General features: G+C 39.7%; 1 protein-coding gene across 4 annotated transcripts in view; it reads right to left on the bottom strand.

Annotated features, from left to right (window-relative positions):
* LOC149803362 (uncharacterized) overlaps nt 1-26,709 on the bottom strand; it is a 90,504-nt gene that overhangs the window by 9,986 nt on the left and 53,809 nt on the right. For all 4 annotated transcript variants that reach the window (XM_089953073.1, XM_089953075.1, XM_089953072.1 and 1 more), the window contains exons 15-18: nt 25,330-25,377; nt 20,048-20,104; nt 19,087-19,161; nt 18,392-18,436 (exon numbers count right to left, since the gene is read on the bottom strand). In XM_089953073.1, coding sequence (XP_089809199.1) covers nt 18,392-18,436; nt 19,087-19,161; nt 20,048-20,104; nt 25,330-25,377 — 225 coding nt within the window. The remainder of the gene's footprint in view (nt 1-18,391; nt 18,437-19,086; nt 19,162-20,047; nt 20,105-25,329; nt 25,378-26,709) is intronic.

Below are 26,709 nucleotides of genomic sequence, written 5' to 3'. Positions count from 1 at the left end.
CCATGCCTTTGAGTCGAATGCCTAAAACGTTTGGAATGACAGAAATGGCTAAAGGGTACTTTCCTCACTTTTTCAATACGGAAGCCAATAAACACACCGTTCTACCCCATTTGCCTGAGGCTCACTATTACAACCCTGACAACATGCGTACCGAACAACGAGAAGCTTTCTACGCTTGGTACCAGGCTCACGCCTCGGAACCTTTCGACTTTCAGGAAGAAATGCTAAAGTATTGTCGTTCCGACGTGGACATTATACGGCGTTGCTGTGGAAAATTTCGAGAACTGTTCATGGAACACGGAGGGGTCGATCCTTTGAAGGAAGCTTGCACCATTGCCAAAGCGTGTTCCTTAGTCTACCGCCAACGATTCATGCCTGAAAACACCGTGGCTGTCATCAGTCCTCAAACGACCAACTATGTCAAACGTCAATACTCAGTCAAAGCCCTACGCTGGTTACATTACTTGTGCAACAAGGAAGACAAGTGGATATAGCATGCCCGCAACGGAGGGGGCGAAAAGACCATCGGAACGCAATCGGTCGATGGCTGGGACTTAGAAAACCCCAAGATCGTGTACGAGTTTAACGGTTGCTTATTTCACGGATGTTCCGTCTGTTACCCTGACCGCGGCACTAAAAATCAGTTTTTACAACGAACCATGGAAGACTTGTACCAGGCCACTTATCAGCGACGCCTAAAGTTAGAACAGGAAGGATACCAAGTGGTTGAAATGTGGGAACACGAGTACTATCACCGTTTGAAAACCGATCCCGAGTTTAAACGCCTCGTGGAAAGCTACCAGTTCATGGAACCCCTGAACCCGAGGGATAGTTTGTATGGAGGAAGGACCAATGCCACCTGTTTGCTGTACCAAGCCGACGAAGAGAAAGGAGAAGAAATCAAATACTTGGACGTGTGTTCGCTGTATCCCTACGTGTGCAAATGTTGTCGCTTTTCTGCAGGGCACCCACAATTGTTACCGGAACACATCGACCTGAAAAACATTCGTCGATACGAAGGCTTGGTCAAGTGCAAAGTTTTGCCTCCCACGAACCTGTACCATCCCGTCTTACCTCACCATTGTCATGACAAACTGATGTTTCCTTTGTGCCGTACTTGCGCCGAAACGTGCAACCAAGACCAGCCCTGTCATCACACGCAGGAAGAACGGGCCTTGACAGGCACGTGGGTCAGCGTAGAATTGTTCAAAGCTCTGGACATGGGATACCAACTGTTAGAACTATACGAAATTTACCACTTTCCCAAGACAGAACAATACCACAAGGGTGACCCCACTCAGAAAGGCATTTTCGCAGACTACGTGGATGCCTTTTTGAAACTGAAGCAAGAAGCCAGTGGCTATCCTTCCTGGTGTCACACTCCCTAAGACCAAAAGACATTCAAAGAGAAATACCGGGCACAAGAAGGCATTACTTTAGATCACATCGAGAAAAACGAAGGCAGGCGATCGTTTGCCAAAGTGATGTTAAATTGCTTGTGGGGTAAAATGGCACAACGTCCGTGTTTACCCAAGACGGAGTATTTGACAGAACCTTCCCGCTACTTCCAGATGATTCACGACAAAGCCATATTCCTCAAACACGTGGACGTCGTTCGCGAGGATTTGATTTTGGTCAATTACGAAGAAGACCTGGACTCTGTTCAAGACGACCCCTTTGGAAATGTCATCATTGCGGCTTACGTGACAGCTCATGCTCGCTTAAAATTGTACGAAGCTTTAGAACTGTTAGGGGAACATGTCCTGTACTTGGACAGTTGCATTTACATCCATCACCCGAGTCAACAGCACCCTGACATCGAAGGAGACCGTTTAGGACCCTGGACGTACGAGCATCCCGACGACAAGATTCTAAGTTTCGTCAGTGGCGGTCCAAAAAATTACGGCTACGAATACCGGGACAAACAAGGAGAAGTGCACACGAAGTGTAAAGTGAAAGGATTGACTCTGAATTATCGTACCAGTCGAGTGGTCAACTTTGGCGTATTGAAAGAAGCTTTGTTGTCTAGAGAAGATGAACACTTTAAAGTGACCACCTATCAACCCAACAAGATTGTACGTTTACCCACTCACCACATCGTCAGTCGACCCTTGGAAAAAATCTATCAAATCGTGTACCAGAAGCGAGTGCGACTTCCCAATCATTTCACCTTACCGTATGGACACGTCGGTATTGGTCTGTATATAAAAATGAACCCTAGGCAAGATCGATAGTTCATTGTGACTACCAAGACCAAGCGAGCAAGATCAATACTTTCAGAGAAACACAAAACAAGTTCAGAAAGGCACAATTCAAGTTTGGGGCTTCTGAAGTGGAATGCGATTGTGAGCCTTGCGATGGGAACGATGCTGTACGCTGTGACCTTAGCGATGCCGTAAAGCATCATGGGAACTTTGTTCTCACTGCCCCTATCATGGAAAGTGATGCTGTGCGTGTCAGACCTGAGGGATGCGAAAGCGATGCCGCTCGTCCTCTTCGACACTTTACTGGGTTTCGTTTTAAAGGTGAATGTCCACCTTCACGTGTACCTCCCTACGGATGTCATCCAGCCCTGAGCAAACTCCTGTCCATGTCACCCAGCCCTCATCGAAACGAACCTGTGAAAGACGAATATTCGTTCCCTGTGCGTTTGTCGGAATACTGCAACTTTGAAAATCGTTTTCAATCTTTCAAAGGAAAATGGCCTAAGTATCTGGGAGGACCGACCCCCGAAGAATTAGCCAGAGCCGGATTTTTCTACTTGGGCGAAGGGGATAAAGTCAAGTGCTTCAGTTGCGGTGTGTCACTTCACCACTGGGAACCGCAAGATTCAGCCTACCTGGAACATGCTCGATGGTCTCCCAGTTGTCATTACTTACCCTTAGTAGGAGAATATATTTAAATGGATACTTTACAAGAGTGGAGTTGAGAGAACGCATTTACCAAGAGCTGGTCAAAATACAAGTCAAACGTAAAGAACAACTGCATCCGTTACGTCACCAATTTTTTAATCACTGGTACCTGAATGCTATACAATGACTGATACAGTTGAAAGTGTTCCATTGGACAGACATTGATCAACGATCCCCTAGTTTTAGAAAGGATTGGTTTGCTATTGATGATTCTATCTACTACATTGTAAACTTACTGCATCGAATTCCAGAGGAAGAGTTAACGAATTACCAAGATCTTTTACGCAATGTCAACGTAGTGAAAGAGGAAACTTCTGAACGAATTGTAATGTGTAAATTAGTGACTAAACGATTTAAATTCGACACTGACGTAAAACCATGTCTGTGCAAACGGTACATTTCTTGTGTCAGAAAGAGGATTTAGTATGACCTATTCATGGATACTTTACAAGAGAACATTCGTGCTTTGCCTGTGGATTTGAGAGAACGCATTTACCGAGAGCTGGTCAAAATACAAGTCAAACGTAAAGAACAGTTGCATCTGTTACGTCACCAGATCTTTAACCACTGGTACCAGAATGGTATAAGAGGACTGATTCGTCAGAAATTGTTTCAGTGGTCAGACCTTGTTCATCACTTTCAGTTAGTGAATGAACTAAATGTTCGTAATTTTGGTTACTTCGAGATTCACCTAGAGCAACGTATTGAGGAAGACGAGTTAAAGGATTACCAACATATTTTACGTGGAATCTGCTTAGAGGAAGACGAAACATCTAGACAAACTCTGAAGTGTAGGTTACAGTATGCAAGATTTAGATTCCCTACTGGAGAACGAAGATGTCTAGTTAGAAAGTACCTTTATTGCTTCCGAAATAAAGAGACTATAAAATCAGGAATCCATGCCACGGCTTATGCCACAAGTGATTGAACAGATTACGTATGAGGAACTCAATGTCCATATTCAAACCGTGGATCATTACCATCAATTATTACAAGAACTGTATCCATTCAATTTGGGACGACGCATAGTGTGTGTCTTAGTGACTTGTTTTCTGGGATTTCGTTTACCAGCCGATTCCTTGTGGACTCTTTACGAACAGTACTTACCACCCCAATGGCCTTAAATGGTCACGAAAGACTCCTTTCGCTCAAAGCCTTGCGTTTTCATCTGGATACTTCTCGACCTCTACGGGAAAAAAAAGATTCGTCAACTTTTAGCTACCGAAGACGTGTATGACGATGTGTGTGTAGCTTGTGACTTACACCCCCATTAGACAGATGTTCGTGACTGGAAAAAGGGGGGTTTTGATGCTTGGACCCAAGAAGTGGCCCAGTATGCACAAGAGTTGTTCAAGGAAAAAAGTTACTTTTCAACCTGTGTTAGTGACAGTGCCAGTAGAACCCGTCATAGAAAACAACTCGTTTCAGGACAGGACTGTCATGGACATTCCTGAAAGGTCATTCCGGAAGGACACTTGTGTGACAATACCTCATGTAGAGACTGTAAGAACATTACACACTGTCCCTAGGACATCTTGGTTACCCAAAACATGTTGTACAGAGACTTGTTTATATTCCACTTTGATCGTTTTGATGTATTTTTTATTCCTGTACATAACTATTTGGTTTTATGTATTTGTGTCTTTCGTGCTGTTCATATTTGAAACATTCAATAAACGTGTCCTGAAAAAAGTATATAAACTCTCGTCTTGTTTGTTTTCGTGTCACAAGTGACATTCCTAACACTATGGCTACCTCTGCTGTCTCTGCTCCCTCTTCCTCTACTGTCAAAGTCATCGACGAACACTTAGATCGTGCCAGTTGGGAGGCTTTGTATCTTCGCCATCCCTTTAACATGCTCATTGCTGGACCTGGCGGTTCAGGCAAAACCGAATTCGTCAAACGTTTGATCGAACATAAACATCATTTGATCGATCGACCACCTCATCGCATCGTGTGGTGTTACAAGGAGTGGCAAACGGCGTACAGCCTCTTGCGAGAAAGTCAAGGTGATTCCATCGTGTTTGTGGAAGGCATTCCTAAAGAAGACGACGGCATCGTCTCTGACTCCCGTCAAACCCGTTTGGTCATTTTCGACGACATGTTAGGAGAAGACGAAGAAGAAATTAAGCTGTGGTTCACGCGCAAAGGGCATCACCGTAATGCCAGTGTCGTTTACATCACCCAAAATTTGTTTCAACAAAGTAAAGCCCATCGCACCATCAGTCTCAATGCGCATTACGTGGTCTTGTTTAAAAGCCCTCGAGATAAATCGCAAGTGCAAGTCTTAGCCAAACAGTTAGGAACGCCTTGGCTGACTCAGGCGTACGACGATGCCACTCCCCACACGCCTATTTACTCGTCGATTTGAAACCTACGACCACTGGTGCCAAGACGGAGGGCCTGTCTTGTACACGTCTCCGTCCTCGACTTAACTTCACTCAACAAAAACATCTATAAAAACCTCAGACCCTTTTCGTCTGTCTCACACAGCGTCAACATGACGTCCCTTCAGTCGCATCTTCCCGTCAAATTGATTCGTGCCTTGTATGACATCAGTCGAGAAAAAAATCCACAAATACGGGCACGTGTGTTAGAAGCTAGTCTCAAATAAGTCTTACGATGGTTCACGGTGACGGCACGTCAATTACTCCAAGGGATCATTCAGATTCCTCATCAAACCAAACGCTTTTTTGATCGAAACAAAGTCGCTTTGACCCAACTGGCCGATCGCCGCATCGACACTCAAACCAAAAAACAAATCATTTTGAAACCTGGAGGGAGCGGTACTCTAGGAGGGGTCATCATTCGCTCTCTCTCTTAAGATGGGATCCTAATGCTCCCAAAGTTCTCCCCAAGAAAAAAGTCAAACGAAGCTCCAAGAAGAAAAAGAGCCACGGTGTCAAGACCAGGTCCCCAAGGAGACCCATGTCTCCAAGAACTTCTCCAGTGGCGGGACCCTCCTCTTACCAGACACCACCCCGGAAAAAGAAAAGAAGCACCCAGAAAAAGAAACAGAAAAAGTCCCCAGAAAAAGAAAAGTTCACAGAAGAAAACTAGTCGCAAGAGAGGCACTTCGGCCAGGACGCAACCTTACACTCGCAAAGCCCGACCTGCAAAGGCAGAGACCGCGTCTCCGGTAGCCTCAGGTTCATTCACTTCCCCGTTGATGTCACCAAGAACTGAAGAGTACTTGGAGACGTTAATCACACCAAGAACTTCTCAGTTGATAACCCCAAGAACTTCCCCAGTGGCGGACCCTCTTACTAAGCGGTAGTGGCCGCTGCTCACAAAGTACCTTCTCCCAAAATCAAAGTCCAAGAAAGATCGGGCATGTTACAAAGTTTACTGGAATTGTCCAAGCAAGAACTGGCTCGATTTAGTCCGTTGCGTACCCCTGCACGACGTGTCATGCCTGTCCTGAAGTTGATACGACGTAAAGACAATCAGTGGCGACACGTTCCAGTATAAAAAGGCCTGTGACTAAGTAGGTGTATTAGTGTTTTTGGTGCTGAAGCCTCAAAGATGTCACCCTCCAGAAAACATCCCTCTTCTAAACAACCCCAAGGAAAGAAAAGGAAAGGACTGCCTCCTCGTTTAGTCAAACATGGGGACATGTTATCTATCCTGTCCAAAGCTTCTCCACCCCTACGAAAAAAACTCATTCAATCAGCCTCCAAAGAGGTCATCGATACCGTGTGCGAATGTTGTTTGAACGTCTTGAAAGGCACGATCCCTTTGCCCAAACACCAGAAACAATGCTTAGGTAAACATCGTCACGTTCTTCGCCAAATGGTTCAAAAGAAAATTCCCATTCGTCAAAAGAAGAAGATGTTGGTCCAACGTGGAGGCATTTTACCCCTCTTGTTAGGTCCCTTGCTGAAAGGAGTCTTGGGAACCATGTTGGGAGGACTGGTGGTAGCAAGATAAAAAGGCCCTCGGAAGTCCCAAGATCTCAGAATTGACCCCTGACAACCCCATGGAAGGACGAAAACTAGCTTTAGTGCCTTACAAACGATGGATGGAATACCATCGTTGGCAAGAACAACGCACTCCGCATTTACCTCCCAATCCCCATTTGAGCGAGATGTCCCAGTTACAACACGAATTGCAGTCCTTGATGGATCGCCAAGATTTGTCCGAAACAGAAAGATCGCAAAAGTACGGTCAACTCTTGCAACGACTGCAACTCTTTCACCAGAAAGCTTTAGACGAAACAGCTCTATCCACTCTGAAAGATTGTAAGACCTTGATGAAAAGTCCAGCACCATCATCACTATCACCACCACTACTCCCATCCCCAGGGGTTACCAGAGATGCTACCCCACGAAGACCTGAGGAAGAAGAGATGCGAGAAGTGTTTCAAACACCGTCAGCAGCTCCCATTTCAAGTAAGATTGCAGCATCCTTGTTGACCCCGTCCCCCACACCCCAACGAGAAGAAATGAAAGCTTGGGTTAAAAAGATGATGTCCACTCCTCCTTCGACAGAAGTGAAAAAGAAAGAAGGGAAACCAGAAGTGAAAAAAGAAAAGAAGACCAAAGTCATTCCATTGCCACCTCCACCACTACCTTCGACTTCTACTCCCGTAGCCCATCGGACACGTAAATCCGTTTCTAATCCACCCTTTCGTCCCACCCAAAGTAGCATCACCGAAGAGTGGGTGACTTATTAACACACCAAAAAATAATAAATGGAGAAGGTGTTAGCCAGCATTTACTACGATCACTCTCATCCTGCAGGTTACGCAGGAGTTCAAAAATTGTATCGTGCTGCCAAAATTCGACTGAAAAGTCTCCGTTTACCTCAAGTGCAACGATGGTTACAAGAACAAGCTACCTTCACTTTACACAAACCCATTCGACGCAAGTTTTCCAGAAGTCGCACCCGAGTGGAAGGCATCGATCATCAATGGCAAGCCGATTTAGCCGATGTCTCTCATTTGGCCAGCTACAATCGTGGCTACAAATATTTGTTTTGTGTCATCGACGTCTTTCCCAAATTTGCCTACGTCGTGCACTTGACTTCCAAATCGAGCAGCGAGTTAGTGCGAGCCCTGCAACGGGTGTTTAAACAAAGCGGTCGTCACCCTCTTCGATGGCAAACGGACAAAGGTACCGAATTTCTGAACCAAGCTTTCCAAAAAGAATTAAAGAAACGTGACATTCATTTTTTTACCACCGAGAATCCCGAAACCAAAGCCAGCATCGTGGAACGTTTTCAACGCACTTTGAAAGAACGCATGTGGAAATATTTTACGCATCGCCACACTCTGAAGTACATCGACATCTTACCGAACCTGGTACAAGCGTACAACCAATCTTATCATCGAAGCATTGGACGTGCCCCGCAAGAAGTGACTCCCGAGAACGAAGTGTTGGTGTTTGAGCGCCTGTTTGGTACGTCCCCGACGAGGGCTGTCCCCAAGAAAAGTGGAGTGTTGTACGTAGGAGATTGGGTGCGCATTGGCAAAACCAAACGTACATTCGACAAAGGTTACTTACCTAACTGGACGACCGAATTGTTTCGTGTCACCGGACGGGTGCATGGCCGTCATCCTGCCGTCTATAAATTGGAAGACATGAACGGAGAAGTGCTCAAAGGAACGTTTTACTTACCCGAGTTACAACGTGTCACCAAAAAAGAAGACGACGTTTACGACATCGAAAGCATTCTCGAACGCAGAACCCGTAAAGTGGGCAAACGACGTGTCAAAGAAGTCAAAGTACGTTGGAAAGGATATCCACCCAGTTTTGATTCTTGGATCGACGCTTCGCAAGTCATCGACTATAAAAAGAAATGACCATCATGCCCTTTCACACAGACGCAGCTACTACTGCTACCACTCCTCCACCCAGTTCTTCTCTGCAAGATTTACAAAAACAACCCTTGTGGGTGTGGTGTGGAGAACGTGTGCCTAAAATGCAAATCGTCTTTTTCTGCCAAATCTTTGTGGTGTGTTGTGTCATAGGTGCAGCCATTGCCAATTTGAGTCTGCAACAAGGGCAAAAACAATTGTGGACCATTTTATTGAGCAGTTGCATCGGTTACCTGCTTCGAAATCCCTCCCTGAAATTCTCTTCCAACTTGAACAACGGGAACCTTGTATCCAGTGCCAGTGTCAGTCACCACTCCAACAACAACAACAACCCTATTTTGGGCGGAGACACGCCTCTGACGTCCAGTAACCCCTCGGACAGCCACAGAACTCTGGAATTATGAGTCGCCAAAACCAATTTTACTTAACCTTACCCATTGACAGTTCCATGGAGGTGTTTCCCCACAACACGTTGTGCTGTTACACGGCCAAATTACCTCAGGCCATCCAATTAGATCACGAAGCCCATTGGGAAGTGGCTTTAGTGGAAATGATTCACCCAACACAAATCAAAAACATCACTGAAACTCAAAACACTTTAGAGGTCGAAATCATGAACCAACAATTGCATGAAGCCATGATTGACATCGGGTTTTCAGGGGACACAAGACCATCCAACAATCCACCCTTCAATATCAACACCTTGAAAATTCCGTCAGGGTTTTATTTTAGTGGCCAACATTTGGTGGATACCATTGCTTCCATGTTCGAGTTAGCCTTTGGCAAAGCCCTGAACAGAATCAAAAAAAGTGTCACCCTGGAGTACCATAAAGTGGCTCGTCGCTTACTCATTAAATTTCAGGATATCCAAACGTTGTCCATCAGTTTTAATCTTGACTTGTTTGATATTTTAGATGGAGACACCAAAATGGCTCCAAATTTTAAACCGAAGATCAACAGCAATACGGAATTTTACAAGTTTTTTCGATTCCTGGTAGAACTGAACCAAGGACTGAATTTGATCTTTGTGTATTCCGATGTGGTGGAGTATAATGTGGTGGGACACACCTCCGTGCCGTTACTGCGTGTCATTCCTTTCAAAGTGGATAGTACGACAACCAGTGATCAGGAAGGTGGAAACACCTATCACGTACACCGGAAATTTGTACATCCTCAATATTTGCCTGTCAGTAAGTCATATTTGGACACGGTCAACATTGCTATAAAAGGAGATCTGGGACAAAATATTCCATTCACCAAAGGGAAAGTCACGGTGAAACTCCATTTTAGAAAACGGTTCTCTCACGATTCGTAAGTCATGTATCCAGTGTACCGAGGGGTTGCTCGACAGCGAGGACACGGTTTAGGAGATATGCTAAAATCGGCCTTTCGTTCGGTAGCCCCAGTCTTGAAACCGATGGTGACACGCGGATTGCACGCCTTGAAAGATGCCGCACTGACGCAAGGCAAAGAATTTCTCCAAAATGTCATCATCGACAAACAAAATCCCAAAGAAGCCTTCATGAGGGCAGGCAAAAATGTCTTGCTGCAAACGGGCAAAGACCTTTTGGGCCGACGAGAAACACCTATAAATGCCCTGCACGCTACCGAGTGAGGTATTCAGCAAGGACAAGGCAGAAAGAGACGACGAAGAAAACACCCTTTCACCAGACTTCACACGTCTAAAGCTAGAAAGACAAAGAAAAGAAGAACCGTTCGAGACTTAGACGTTTTCGATTACTGAAAAAGAGAAAGAGAAAAAAATGATGCACCGAGAGTCTTGCGCCTGTTCCAAGTCGGAACTGGATCTGTTTGCCATGCCACCCACCATGATGACTATGCAAGAATCCCAATGGGTGGAATTTCATCCCGTCTCCTCATTGACCGATTCCGCTCCCATCGAGTTTGAAATCAAAGGACAGCCCGAAGATTACATCGATCTGAATAGCAGTTACTTGTACCTGAAAGTCAAAGTTCTAGATAAGACAGGAGGTGATATAGACACTGAAGCAGTAGCTCCCGTCAACAATTTCATGCATTCCTTGTTTAGTGGAGTGGACTTGTACTTGAATAACAAACTAGTCAGAAGCAGCATGGATACTTACCCTTATCGTGCGTACCTGGAAAATCTCTTGACGTACGGAATAGACGCCAAGAACACTCATCTCAATGCCTGTGTGGTATGGGAAGCTGACGAAGCTAACGAGTTTGAAACATTCGAAATTGATACAAAGGATAAAAATAAATCAACAAATGAGGGATTTCTAGAACGAAGAAACAGAATCATGGGAGTCGACACAAGTTTAGAACTGATGAATCGTTTGCATTTGGACATGTGGTTGCAAGAAAAGTATTTGCTGAACGGGGTGGATGTCCGCCTGAGACTGAATCGTAGCAGTGCCACTTTCCATTTAATGGCTGGTGCTGACAATTACAAAACCAAAATCCAAGAAACCAGACTCTACGTACGCCGCGTGGAAGTGTTACCTAAAGTGGGAAACGACATCAGTCAGACGTTGAGCAGAACGACCGCCAAGTATCCGATACGACGCGTGAAAGTGAAAACCTTCACTATTCCCAAGGGGCAAAGATCCATGATCGAAGATCATCTGTTCCAAGGACACTTACCCAAACGTTTGATCCTTGGTATCGTCGAGAATGAAGCCTTCAACGGAGCTATCGCTAAAAATCCTTTCTACTTTCGACACTTTGGCGTGTCCAATTTCGAAGTCAGTCGCGATTGCAAGACCTTGTGTACGCGACCTTTTGAACCTGACTTTGAGAAGAAGAATTACTTGAGGTCGTACTGGTCCTTGTACGAAGCTACCGGACAGTTAGGAACCAACATCAGTCATGGCATATCGTACGAAGATTATGCAGGAGGCTATGCTTTGTGGGCTTTCGATTTCACTCCTGACCAAGGCAGCGACGAGGGACATTTCCACCCTATAAAATCCGGCCAGATTCGTGTGGAAATTCAGTTTGCAAAACGAGACCCTGATGAAACGGTGAACGTCATCCTATATGCAGAATTTGATAATACGATAGAAATCAACAGTTTGAGAGAAGTCATTCTATATTATTAGAACCCATGGAAGACTGTTGTCCCTCTTTACCTAGTGGAAAAGCTTTGGATATGGAAAGTGAGGAGACTGTGAAAGAAGAAGTTATCATAATGAAGTCAAGATGGCCAGAACAAGAAGCCCATTTAGTCTCCTGTTTTGCCAAACACTTGGTCGAAAAAATGACGGAATTGATCAAGAAAGATTGCTATGGATGTCAAAACGATCATCCCAGTCAAATTCAACACGATAAATGCCTGATGCTGAGTCAAGAGAAAAATTGGACGAGTATCTGGACGAAGCTTGGAGTCTCATCTCGGACGAAGCCATGTTGCATCAGTGGTATAAAGACTTGCGTGAACATTCTTGTCCACCATTAACCACTCAAGTGATCCATCGTATCGAAGCTCTCCTGAATCAGAGTGGGGAGACGAAGCGAAGAAACGGTTATTTGTCAGAGATTTTCAAGCAAAATGTCAGGATCGAATTGATGACTTATTATTACCTGTGAAGAAGAAAAAAAAACACACAAAACATGGATACCTGGGAACTGTATTACCTTTTGAACCACAGTTCGTATACTGCTTCTTGGAATCCTGTCGTCTGTGCTAAAGATGAACTCCCTCATCGCAAACCTCAAGACCATCAAGCTTTATGTGATCAACACGGACGACAGTCATCTCCCAGGAACCCACTGGGTAGAAATCTACTTTCCTCAAGAAGGATGTGTGGAATATTTCGATTGCTATGGATTGCCTCCTTTGGAAGACGATATCATTGACTTTATGAGAAGAAATGCTCAGACCACCCGATTCAATAATGTGAAATTACAAGGCACAGATTCCTTGGTGTGTGGACAATATTGTGTGTATTTTCTGCATCATCGCAGCCTGGGCTATTCCTTAGAACATTTAGTGACTCATTTTGATCCTCGTTCTTCTTCTAGAAATGATGTGAAAGTAGATCAATGGTTTTGTGACCATTATGCTTATCTTTTGTCTCAAGCTAGGAAACGTAGTGTCCATCAATGGCCTAATGACTTCCAACAGTGGAAACCACAATTTCATTCACAACGTTGTCAGCCCTGTCCAAAATAAAGTGCTAGTTAAAAAAATGTAATTTGAAAAAAATGTTTGATGTTATATTGTTGGATTATTGTTAAAAATGTTAGAGTTGTTTGTTAGTGTTAAGTGATTCTGAATAAAAAAAATTGTGTTTTGAAGAAAAAATGCCTTTGTCTTTTGTTTGGCTATAGGAATCTTGATTCATGCTCTTTGACCTCTCTATCCCTCTCATGATACTCATTAAACAGGTCCGACTCGAAAACCGTGTGGGGATGTTTTCCTTCACGTCCGCGCTTTGACTTTAAAGCCGGGGTAGCCTCCAGTCTAACCATCATCTAGCAGATGACTTAGCTAAACTAAAGCTAAGCGAGCCAAACCACGTACCACTGGCTTACAGTGTTAGTGAAATCTACAGCCTAATCACAGTCATGATAAATCAGAAATGGCAGGAATATTGGGACAATAGTAAGACAGGCAAAAAACTACATAACACACTCAAAGAAACCACTAGAAATAGGAAACCGCCTTTACTTAAAGGGAAAGATCAAAAAGTAATAAATAGAATTTATACAGGAAAAACCAAGTTGGCTAACAGCTACGGAAAACACATAGGACCAAAACCTCACAACCCAAATTGTTACTACTGTCGGGAGCCTGAAGACCTGCACCATATCTTTAACATATGTTACAAATTACGGAAAGAAAGCGAAATTTTCAAAACGGAACAGAATAAAATAGGATCGACGAGTACATATCCAGAATTCCTCAATAGCACAAACCCCAACGTAAACACCACATACAACAATATCATTACTTTCCTTAAAAAAAACTGAAATTTATACAAAAATTTAAATACAATTAATTAGGAACTGGGACGGCCGGATAGGTCCTGTGGGTTCACGGACTAACACGACCGTCCAGGGACCTGATTAACTAAAACAAACTAAGGAATTAATTTCCTTAAAAAACTGAAATTTATACAAAAATTCTAATACAATTAATTAGGAACTGGGACGGCCGGATAGGTCTTGTGGGTTCAGGGACCAACACGACCGTGCAGGGACCTGATTAACTAAAACAAACTAAGGCATTACTTTACTTAAACAAACAGAAATTTATGCAAAGATTTAAATACAATTAATTAGGAACTGGGACGGCCGGATAGATCTTGTGGGTTCACAGACTAACACGACCGTTCAGGGACCTGATTAACTAAAACAAACTAAGGAATTACTTTCATTAAAAAACCGAACTTTATACAAAAATTTAAATACAATTAATTAGGAACTGGGACGGCCGGATAGGTCTTGTGGGTTCACGGATCAACACGACCGTGCAGGGACCTGATTAACTAACACAAACTAAGGATAAATCCAAACAATTATAAGCAAAACAAATCTACAGGCTGATAAAACTTTACAAATAACAAGAATAAAACAAAAAACACCAACCACAAAAAAACAACTAGTACAAAAACCAGGAAGGAATATACAGGGGGTAGGTGGTGAAAATAAAAATCCTACTCCACTCCTCCTTACCTATCCTTCTCCTAACACCCTAACCAACAGCTACAAAACTCTTTTCTCTATACATAGGTGACAGCTAAGATAAACTTAGATATAACTATGTAATCCCAAAAATAGAACGCATAAGGTGGTCGCAAGAATAGACCATCAGGGATACCCTTATTAAGACCCCAAAACTTACACATATGAGGTAGTCGAAAAACCCAACGACTATCAGGGCCGGCGGCACAATGCTGCAAATATAACAATAACATTGATCAATACCCCAAAACATTACAAGCATAAGGTAGTCAAAAAACCCAATGACTATCAGGGCCAGCAGCACAAGGCTGCAACCAAAACTTACAACTAGAAAAATAGGACCCTAAATAATTACTCAATAAGATGGAAAAAAAAACCAATTCCATCCAGGGCCAGCAGCACAATGCTGCAAAACAAACCAGTCAAATTGCTGTCACCTATTAGCTAACATCTACCTCAATAAACTCTACCTCTCTTGAAAAAACAGCACAGAGTTTTTTATTCAAATTCCAAAGACGGAAATTTAGAACAAATATCCTGGATCGGAAAACCCTGCTAACCTGTAGCAAGACAACTCCGCCCGAGCCCGACCACTTTCACCCCTTACCACGGACAGACATCAAAACCCATACGTGCAGTGCACGCATCATACATTAAAACGCGAACCAGATCGGGTCCAATCCCACTGGTCGCTCATCAATGCAAATGAATGACAGAGTGCGTGCTGGGTCCAATCCCACTCTTACAAACAAAAATATAGGCCTTACAATCAGATCGATATGTACACAAAAGTACTTCGACCTGACGGCCCAATCAATAAGTGTTCTGTGAACACATAAATGCCTGGAGGAAGTGGCACCATTCCATCCCCCAGGAGTAATCAAAAAGATGCCTGTGGCATCACAAACCAGTGGTACATGCTCATTGCGAGCGCACACCACTATAATCCAACTCAACAACAACAACAAAGTCTAACCATCCATTGTCGACTCATCCTCCTACGAAGATGTGCTCCAAACTAGCTAAACTAAACGAAGCCTACGTGAATTTGCATAGGGTAAGACACAGTCTGATACCGAAGCCAGAAGAGACAGAGAATGTGAGAATGTTAAAAGTCACTGAAGACCTGATAGAAGAGCTCTTCAGAGAAGAAGTGAACAGGGAGAAAGAAGAATGGACAGAGAAGTACAGACTTCAGAAACAGCAGAGAGAGCAGCAACAGCAGCAACAGCAGCAGGAACCTGAACCTGACAGAGGCTTTGTCGATTGTCGTATCGACACCAAAGAGTTTTTCTTCTCTTTCCGAAGAAGCAGACCTATCGTCAGAAAGTCTATCGTCAGAGGACGTCGCATTCTTAGAAACTAAAAGATCGACATAGCAAACAAAAAAACAGCCCTTTTCAGAGCTACCCAATACTCTAGAAAAGAAATAACAATCGATTTGCCAATGTGTGTATGTAGAGTAGTGTGAATATAAACAATGACTCTTTTGTGGTGTGAGTGTATGTGTTTGTGATTGTAAGAGATCAAGTACGTTTGTGTGGATAATGATCATGTTTTTGTTTTGTTTTTTTGCTGTTTGACGTGAGTGGAGAGTAGATTTGGGATTTGATTGCTTTGCGTGTGGGGATAGTAAATAATTTTTTTAAAATGAAACTTTTTAAATTAGTAATGGATAGTATAAAAAGTGAGTGAGTGTTTCTTTTAGGTCCTCGAGTTGTTTGGTCATGATCTAGGTAATATAACTTTTGTTTTGGGGGATGTTTCCCTTCACGTCCGCGCTTTCACTATAAATTGAAAATCGCTTGGCAGTCTAGCTACCCTGTTCATTCGTTAACAAGACAATGAATACCAGAATAAGCAAACTTCTTGAACTCCAGATACATCTGGAATATGTCAGGCGCCTGTTAAATGAACTGTCATAGTAGAAGAGGGAAGAATAAAGAAGGAAGAGGACGAGAGAAGACAGAGGGAAGAGGAGGAAAAGAAAATAGGAGAGAGGATGGCTTACAAGATACCAGAGACAGAGGATTGGGGTGCTGAAGCCAATCATCCCGCCTCTGCACTCCCAAGAAAAAAAGTAAAAGGAGACTGGGGAAGAAGATGTGTGTGTGGTGCCAGGCCTGGAAGGTGCCATCATTAACCAGGTGTCACTGGAGTTCAAAAACAAACAGCCCTTTTCAGGGCTAACCAAACCTTTAGAAAAGAAATAACAATCGTTTGCCAATGTGTGTATGTAGAGTAGTGTGAATATAAACACTTACTCTTTTTTCCGTGTGTGTGTGTGTGTGTGTGTGTGTGTGTGTGTGTGTGTGTGTGTTTGTAAGAGCTAGCATAGGTTAGTGTGGATAGCAGATTATTGGGATTTGATTTTAATGCTTTGCGTGTGTGAATAGTAGATTTGGGGTTTGTTTATTGCTGGTTCACGTATGTGGATAGTAGATAATATGAAATGAGAAAAGTTGGGGACGTTTTCCTTCACGTCCGCGCGTTTTAAGTAATGATCTAGGTAAAATAAATTTTGTGTCTTAGGGGGAAGTTTTCCTTAACGTCCGCGCTTTGACTATAAGAACCCACAAAGTTCGTCGTTCGCACCATTCCAAGGAATAAAAAAAGAAGATGGAAGTGTCCCAACTGTTTAATGATTTAAGGCATGTTTATTTTTGGATGGTGGATGGCGAATATAGAGTTGAAAGGATTGAAAGAGATTGGAGGTTAAGAACAAGTCTGCACTACGTGAACGAACTAAAATTAGCCAGGGAGATGATAGAGGGATTAATTGAAGAAGAAGTGAAGAGATTGAGAGGGCTGATAAATCCCCCTTATGTCAGAGTGGGGACAATAAAAGAGGCCATGGAGAAGGTAAAAGAAGTAAGAAGGTTCTTGGAAGAGATAGAACAAAGGTCAGAGTGGCCCTTTGTCAAAAGGAGTGTTGAACAATTGAAAAAAGGGGAAGGAAACATGAGAAAGGTGATAGATGAAGAAGTGGAGAAAATCAAGGACAGGTGGGCAAAAGATAGAAAAGAAGAAGAAAATAGAAAGAAAAAGGAAGAACTAGAGAAACTGAACGCTAACTGGATGAAAATCCAACAGAAGTTCCGAGCCATGGGTCACCCGGACTGGATACCGGAAACAGAAAAGAAGAAGAAGAAAGGAATGATGGAAAAAATAAGGGGATGGATAAAGAAGTTAAGGAGTTAGAAGAAGAAGAAGAAACCCAAAGGCCCTTTTCAGGGCCACCCACATCTCTCGAAAAGAGATAGACTTTCAATTGCCTACCCCATTTTTTTTATTTTTTTTATTTTTTTAAAAAAAACAAAAAAATAGAGACCCATCAGGTCGGGACCCTATTAAAATATGGTCCCGACCCTGTTCCATTTCGCCTTCACCCTCAACAGTCCAATATTCCCATGTTCAATTCCCCTTGACGCTATATTGTCCCAGGGTTTTTTGTCCATGTTAAATTTCCATAGACGCTATATTGTCCCAGGGTGGTTAATGTTAAATTTCCATAGACGCTATATTGTCCCAGGAGTGTTTGTAATGGTAAGTCCCATTGGCGCTACGGTATCCCCATTCACTACTTACATATGAAGAAATAAGAATGAACAGCAAGCAGTACAAAACGTAGCTTTTAATGAATTTAGAATCTGCGATTTGTGTTACTTAAACTGTTAAGTCTTAAGTAATATAAGTACACGTGATCATATGTTTGTGGAATCTGATTCTGGTGGTGCTTCGTGTATATGTTTCAGGTAAACTTCTAAACCTAGTTTTATAGTTTAGAATGAAATGTCCACATCTTCATTTTTCATGTACATCTTTAGACACAATACGCTACTTTTGGTACATTGTTCGTTGACCTTTCTTTTCTATTACAAAAGGTATAATTTCTGATTCTTTCAACCCGTCATATTGATCATATTACGCTCATGTTTGTTTTATTAAATCGTTTTTGCTTTCGTTGATAATATAATATCTAATTTACCTGAGAAACACGAACAAGGGTCACTTGCTGCATTAGGATAGGTGGCTGCAACATATTGAGTAACAAGGTATATTTTAACACTTTACAAATGCTTCTACTATACCAGAATGAGCAAATAGATGATGCTCTACGATCTAGCGTTTGGAAATGCATAAGGAATCCGGTGTCCAAAATAACTTGCACATCCGTTTTACATATTTATTATGTATTAGTCTTTGGGGTGAAGGAAGGATTAAGTGTTGTGTTCTTTTTATAACGAACAATTGAGTTCTAGATGAGTAAATCAGGATTTCATAAAGAGTAAATGAGATAAATAATTTAGCATATAGATGATATACTCGATATACTCAGTCATCTCATTGATAAATATGAAGTATGGAATTCATTTCATTATTCGTGTAGTGTAATTATAGATTATTGTACATTTTATTATATCTCGACACTATTTGAGATTATTAATTGCATAATGCTATACATTTAATCACATATTCAACCTATGAGACATTTCATTATAGTGTTGCCCACGATATTGCATCTCGACATTATGTGATATCAGCTTTTTGGTTCAACAGTTTATCGATCATGATAAAAGAATAAACAAATAATTGTATAAAAAGACAATGCATAAATTGAAAAACAAACAATAAACTAATATTAGCTACCCGCGAATATTCAAATAGTTGACAAAACAGTACCTGCTGCATGAAGAATGAAATCTACTTTGCAATCTGTAATTGGATCATAACTTATTTCGTTGAAATATGTCCACACTGAAATAAGAGAAGTTTTAAGATATACGTAATTCCAGTAAATACAACTACAAATAGTCAATACAAATAAGCACAGTTAATATTTTCAACAACATCTTAATAATCTAGATATACAGATATGAGGGGATTACAAAAACATAAGGATTTATTTTAATTAACTGATGATTCCCTTTTACAGATAAATACATTTATTGGTCTTGATTTTGAAGAAATGAAAGTAGCCAACACCCTACAAAACCCCCCAAAACAAAGCTCCAGGTTAAATGGATGCAACTGGTTGATTTGTGTTATGACTGCTGAACAAAGAAATATAAAGTAGTGTAAATAATTTAAATAATTACAAAGATGTAGCGCTAACTACAAACACAATGATGCTTCATTTGACAGATCTTTGTCTCAAAATTATTTGGACTTTGAATTTTAAATGTGTCCTTTAGAGAAAGGCATACACACATCCTGTAGAATACGGAAAAGTAATCACGTAAATATACTTTAATTTTGCTCTCTTGGTTGACGGAAGTTTTAACACATTATTGGCTATATCATACCGACTAAATGGGTACTAAGTACTCTTCCTGAAAAACATACCAAGGCGGCCTATATCGGGTGGCTTGGGTAGATATGCAACCCGCGATCTTTTGATTGCGATTACGAATCTGAATATCTTCCAAATGAACTACTTCTGATCATGTAATTGCTAATTCGGAGATTGTTGGAATCTATTATGTGAGCAAGTGCTGACCCAAAATGAGCTAAATCTAAGAACAATGAATGTGACAAAGACACTACTTGCTTTATTTAAAGGTTACATCGACTGAATATATGTAGTCTACTGTTGCTGCTTTCATGCATGAACATAATGTATTGAAATATAGTGTATTCTTACTGTACTGATGAGACCTGCAAGGCGATGGACTGAGTGTATACATTTCATCATGGAGGTCTGAAAAAGCCGGAAATAATATTTTGGTAGCAAATTTGCCGTAAAATCCGATGTAATATTCTCAAAGTTCCTAATAAACTTTTTTGTATGTTTGTGTGTATATATATGAGGTACCGACATTTTTGAGAAAATATGAACAATAAGAATAAAATTTAAAAAATAATAATTTATATCTTTCGAATTAGTTTGGAATAAAACTTTGCTATTTTCTTTTTTTTCTCATCTTCTTGTTCGTCGTTTTCTTAGCTTAGTTATTCTTCGTTGTATTTCTTCCTTACATGCAGCATTTCATTATTTATAGATATGCAACTTCCCCCAGTCTAAAATTCAGAAGACTTTCCTAATAACCTGGTTGAACAAGGGTTGCCACTTTCAGAGTAGCGTATGGCATAAGTAATATACTATGTGTTTCAGGTTATCTGTTTGATCTTGAGACTCAGTCTACCAAATGCCCCTTTTCTAGACCGAACTGTCTGGATTGTTAATCCTCTTTGATCACGCTGGCGCTCCAGGATATTTACTCTGGCCCTTTAAATACTACACGATATTTGTATTTGCACTGCAATGTTATATATATATATATATATATATATATATATATATATATATATATATATATATATATATATATATATATATATATATATATATATATATATATCATGTTTTGAAATTTTACTAACTTGATCAACGTTCAGCGTTCTTTATTCGAGCTTTTTCTTCTGTTTACAGCTAATAATTTGGTCTTCCTGTTTTGAACCATTGTCTGTGCAATACATAGGAATCACTTGGTAATGCATTTTATATTTTATTTATTAATTTACTACAACAAACACTTCTTTTTAGAAATGTTTCAAGATCCTAAGTTTGTAATTATATTGGTCATTTCATAATTGCAATAGTAAATTAATACATGTTCTATTTAAAATATCTTGCAAATTTTTGGGTCTTCTATAAGCAAGAATTTACCGATTTTTGTGAAGTGTTTCTATGCTGTTTTTATTTTGATAAATTTAGAGACTCAAATATTTATTAATTATAAGGACTATATTAGCTAATGAAGGATTATATTGCAATATACTGACAACATGACTGAATTAGGCATTTTGTAATTGCATTAGGCATTTTGTACTTGTATTTGGTTTTTTGTAATTACATAAGTCTTTATTGAAGACGCGCGTGTCCAACGATGCAGCACTACTCTCGGACATTCTGCATAGTTAAATACATAATTTGCATCTGCATGGACCTACATTGTTGACCACAAGGCCTGATCCATTGCTGCAGTCAATGGTTCTTTCGTCTTCTCTGTCTCATACACCTGAAGCATTTCCAAGTATCAGCCCTATTATGTTTTTTTTTTGTTTCCCGCACTGACTGAACATGTATGACCTTGCCAGAAAAATTATACTTGTTTTCTTTTTTCTCCTTTTTAAGACACGTTGCTTTGTTATGAAATCCCACCACTTTCTCAGACATACGCTGAGTGGTTTCTTTATTCTGACTCAGACCATGTTCTCGTCCCATCATACTCAGTATACCACCCATGTGAGAACGTAACAAAAGATATCAACATTTCTTTAAACCTTACCACTGATAAGATAACGTGTTCTCGGTCTTTCTATCCAATTCTTGTTGCTTTATTTAAATTGAGTACACGATTTAATCCGTCTGATGGGACGCAAACCGTTAAATAGCTGTGCCAACAAAATCAAAACTCAGCTATGGTGAGTTAAATGACATGAGAATACTTAGGTCATTTCCGTATACGTACTTGATATACTCTGATTATCGAACAGAGGAGTAATTACCTGAGCAAAGATGGTGGAAGATCACAAGAAACATATAAATATTAGAATAAAAAATACAATTGAATAATTTTATGGTTAGTGTAAGAAATGACAAATCTACATCATAACAACGCCGAAAATGTGGATAATTGTAATTAAAGAAAAAAGTAAAATATGCTGCAAATAATTTGGAATATGTAATAATTACTAAGAAGTGTAAATAATGTATACCTTTAATTTATCTATTTTCTTATCATTATTATAATCTATCCAGACCTGATAAACACCAGTAAAGGAACGCCCCAATAATTCTAAAATTTCCTATTACCACTACCTAGAATGCGGTCTTTATTTTAAAAGAAATCATGAAATGTGTCTAAATAATCTTTCTCTTGGTTAAATCTCGAACTCAGTTGAACAAAATCATCAAATAGGGAACACAATCTTCAATCAACGAATAACTTCTCCCTCCAGATTCACTAGTCGAAAACAAACTATCTCAAATGTTGTTTCACTGTACCAGTACCTACCTTTGGAATTTCGTACGTCTGAGGAGATGCAGTTTAATTATCTTGCTTAATTTTAAACTTCATTAAAGAATTTGTTTTCGACCAGTTGGAACGATATAATAAAACCTTCCAATACATTACTTTTGTATTTTATTATTGTATCTAGAGATAATCTGTGCATATTTTAATAATGTATGTATGACGTAGGACAATAATAAATGTGTAATCCTGTATATGGTACATTGTTCATATATGTACATGTTGGCCACATTTATTATATGTTAATCCATTTTAATTATTTGGTTTGTCGGTTAAAATGTATTATTATCATTATTATTATTATTATTATTATTATTATTGATGCCAACTCAGCCTACTTCTTCTCTCCAGGTTGCTATATTCCCCTTTTCTTGTCACGTAAGGGTATGTTGCGTGAATGTATTCCATAACATTACAACGGTAGGGAGGGATTCATGTTATTATAGAAAATGCTATTCCCACTCTCTAAATATTATATCTCACAAGTTTCAAAATAATGGAAGTGCACAAAAGTTTAGATTTTGTTTTCGATTTGACATGAAGCCGTACAAGACGACACCAGCATTGCAATGTTTCGCATTTTCGCATTATTCTTGGAAGATGGTTGAGGGAATGAATGTATCACTCATAGATAATTGAAAATAATACATATATTGTCAATACATCAAGACCTCATTATACGTATATTCCTTACAATTGAAATTCACTTCATTCTTCTATTTATATAGCTTTTAAACATCCAAAATTATGCGAATGTTTTCTTTCCTTGATTTAATCACGTGTCTGTTTGTTTGGATATGATACCAGATGCATTTTCCTTGTCTTGTTTTGATTATATGATCTATGCAAACCAACACACTTGATAAGAAATTCATATTTATCTCAAAGGCATTTTTCAGTACAAGAAGAATAAAAAGAGCTACTGTTTCGAGATCTCCAAGTGCCACGATTCAAACATTTGCACAATAAATTAAAGACAGAGACGGTAGATAGACTTTTACTCTAACATTCAATTCGTTTCAGTAATGTCTTAGGTAGAGAATAATTAATTACAAAGAGGAAAGAAAATGATCGATCTCTAGAGAACAATAAACTCTAATAGAAGGACTAAAGAAAATGGAACTAAAACGTTTAAATAATGAGATTTGTCAACAGCATTTTAAATGTTATTCCTTTGATTGGTTACGAATTTCCAACCGTTATTGGAGTGAGTATCTCCCTGTTTCATAATGGATAGTACCATGATCTTGTGGTGTTTGCGAAAATTTGACACCATTATTAGAATTTTGAATCTATGCACTATGCACCATATGTTGAAATTTGGACATGGTTATTTGTATTGTGCTATGACAATAGTTCGCTCAGGTTTACATAAATGCATGAATGCTTCTATACAGAGTGTTTATGATAATATTTGCAGCTTGGAAGAATTATTGCACGAATTTGCATTTCAACGGAGACGAGATCATAAACAAGCGGGAATAATTTTTAGCATTTCTATCGAATCATCAGAAAATAGTAGGAATAAAATATTAGTCTGTCTATACAATCATATCCAATTGTACCTAAAATATATACGGATGATTTGGATATTAACAGCCAAGATATTTTGCAGAACGTTGCTCTCTTCAATGACATATATGTCCCTTATTTATTACTTTCATTAACTTGCTGAAGGCCACATAGTTAATATTTATAGGTTATGTATGGGAAAATATGAACGAGTTTTTCCGGATGTAAATACTGCACGACCTTGGGAGTGAAGTATATTCATCCGACAAGACGAGTTCATATTTTTCCATACAAATGCAGTAACCTTTTTATTATATGCTAATTTGTTTTAATTCTACCTAATGCTTAATTATATTAACAAAATGCACAACAATAAACAAAATAACTGAATGTATGCTGCATTCCAAACTAAATACACAAGCGCAGATTCATTATTACACAATAGCAACATTATTAATGCCCACGTAACTCAGCCCAGATGAATTTGAACTTAGTCGCGCGCTCGACATAACTTTCGAAAGACAATGGCGCGTCTAGTTAAGATTGAAATTTTGAGTCATATTGTGAATGAAAGCAACAACATTTCCATGTGATCTGGATGAATAGATTTGGGAATATGTTTCGATTCTACGAAATTTCGTGATGATGGACTGGATTTATATGTGACAATTCCACATCAAATACATCGGATTGAAGAAGCGAGGGATAAGCGTGTTAACATCTGCAAATGATTCAAATCATAATGTGGGAAAATGTGAAGTCTTTCAGTTGCAGTTATGAAAAAGAGGCTATGGAATTTAATGCTTATTTCATTTTGAGTGCAGTAAGGAGGATGTGATTGTACTTATATTCGAAATTACATTACAATTTCGAAATGTGTAATCAGTTTTGAGAACATATGACATGGCTAATGTAATCTGGATTTGCAGAACTAAGAAAGCTCGTTAAGAACAAATTATGGATGTAAAACTGTAAGTGTATTTTTTGTAAGTTGTACACTATAAATACAACTCGTCTGCAGCAGCAGTCGAAGTGAAAATATGTATCTTTGATATTGTCGACCACTAATAACATAAAGTGTGCTACAGTTACCTTGCCTGTACAAATAAGATGAGCTTTGCTTTCTTATTACTGACATATGATGCAAATTTTGAATGACTGTTGTCTTTTGATATTCCGCTCAATAGTATGCTATGATGAATTATAACATTTGCACCAAAAATAAGTTTTTATGTCAGGGATTACTGGCTTTTAAGAATAAGAATACCTTTTGCCAGTTGAACATATACATGGTTTTTTCGCGGGGGGGGGATTGGGGGGTTACAATTTCAGCACACAAAGATATATTTTTATTGCTTTTGCTTCGAATACTTACGTTGGTAGTGTGTGTGGTGGTCTCTGCAATAATTTTGGTCTAAATTCGCTGAAATGAGAAATGTCAATACTGGTTAGTATCGCACGATCAAGATGACGCACACTATCTGCATACGGTGGAGGAACTTACTTGAAACTTCTAATCATAATTTTTTCTCATTATGAATATAAGACCTCTGAACAACTTTAAAATTACCAGTGATGTTAGATTTACAAATGTGATATTCAGAATGTCTTTAGCACTTCCTTGCCAATAGGATGAACCATACCTAAAACTTCACACGCAAAATTCAACCTTGATAAAAAGGATAGTTTGTGTTGAGCTCATATTGGTATTTAAACAATGACATAAATTACAACCACGGTAACGGACAGGAAGTCAGAGGACAAAAAGTCGCAATCTGAGTGCTCTTAGTGATAAAGTTCATACAAGACATAAAGTATGACCTTGAATTTTCAAACCTTTATTTCTGAAAAAATATATATTAAAATCATTGCATTCTAGTATTCTCAAATATAACGGGTTAAACCCGTTGTACCGGGATGCTCGGGGTCCAAAATATAACATTGCGATATAAGCGGGATCATGTTAAACAAGTTCAAAAAACTTCCCCATAGAAAATATACATTGAAATGTCAATGTCATCAGTTTTAACTACCCTCTTGATCATATATCGTTTGTTTTGTTCATCAGACATCAAATATACTTCAAAGTGAGGTCAGATTAAATTAAAAAATGGGAGCCATACTGCCATCGCCTCGTAAGCAAAATCGCGTTCTAAGGAGTGGCGTTAAAACGGGCTTTAACTTTGCTAAAAATGACCACATTGAAATGATGGCTTCACACGAGAAGGTGTAACATTATTTATGTCCCCACGAGGTTTGCCGAGGGTGAGACATATAATGTAACCTGGGTTTCCTTGTCTCGGTCCAAAACCCAACGTAGATTCTTTTCTCACCCAATACTTGCCTTTAAATTAAAAATGAAACTTCTCACTTGTGCAGCATATTTCACACGCAAATGTTAACATGCGGTGCATTAATACAAATACGTTAATGAGAACTGTGGAGAGACCGTGTCATCAAAAGTATACAGTTTGTATGCGTGAGCCCCCCCAAAAAATAGCAACATAAAACGTTGTATAGTAGTGAGGTATTATCAGATTTAATAACTGTTCCATTTCCATCAGTTCCAATTTAGACAATTATATTATAAATAATGGAACGATACTGGGCCCACATCTCTGTTGTAGTATATAGGCTATTATTATAACGAAAAGTTACATGTAGCATGAGTGTCCATGCAAGGGGTATTCACGGGTGATTAGTGATCTGTGTCACTATCGTATATAACTCTCCTTTTCTTTGGAGGAGGTGAAAC

Source organism: Sinohyriopsis cumingii, chromosome 3, assembly GCF_028554795.1.
Source record: "Sinohyriopsis cumingii isolate HCF-2022 chromosome 3, ASM2855479v2, whole genome shotgun sequence".
In the NCBI taxonomy this organism is placed as follows: domain Eukaryota; kingdom Metazoa; phylum Mollusca; class Bivalvia; order Unionida; family Unionidae; genus Sinohyriopsis; species Sinohyriopsis cumingii.
The sequence above is the reverse complement of the archived record's forward strand: the minus strand, read 5'-3'. Positions and strand labels throughout refer to the sequence as shown.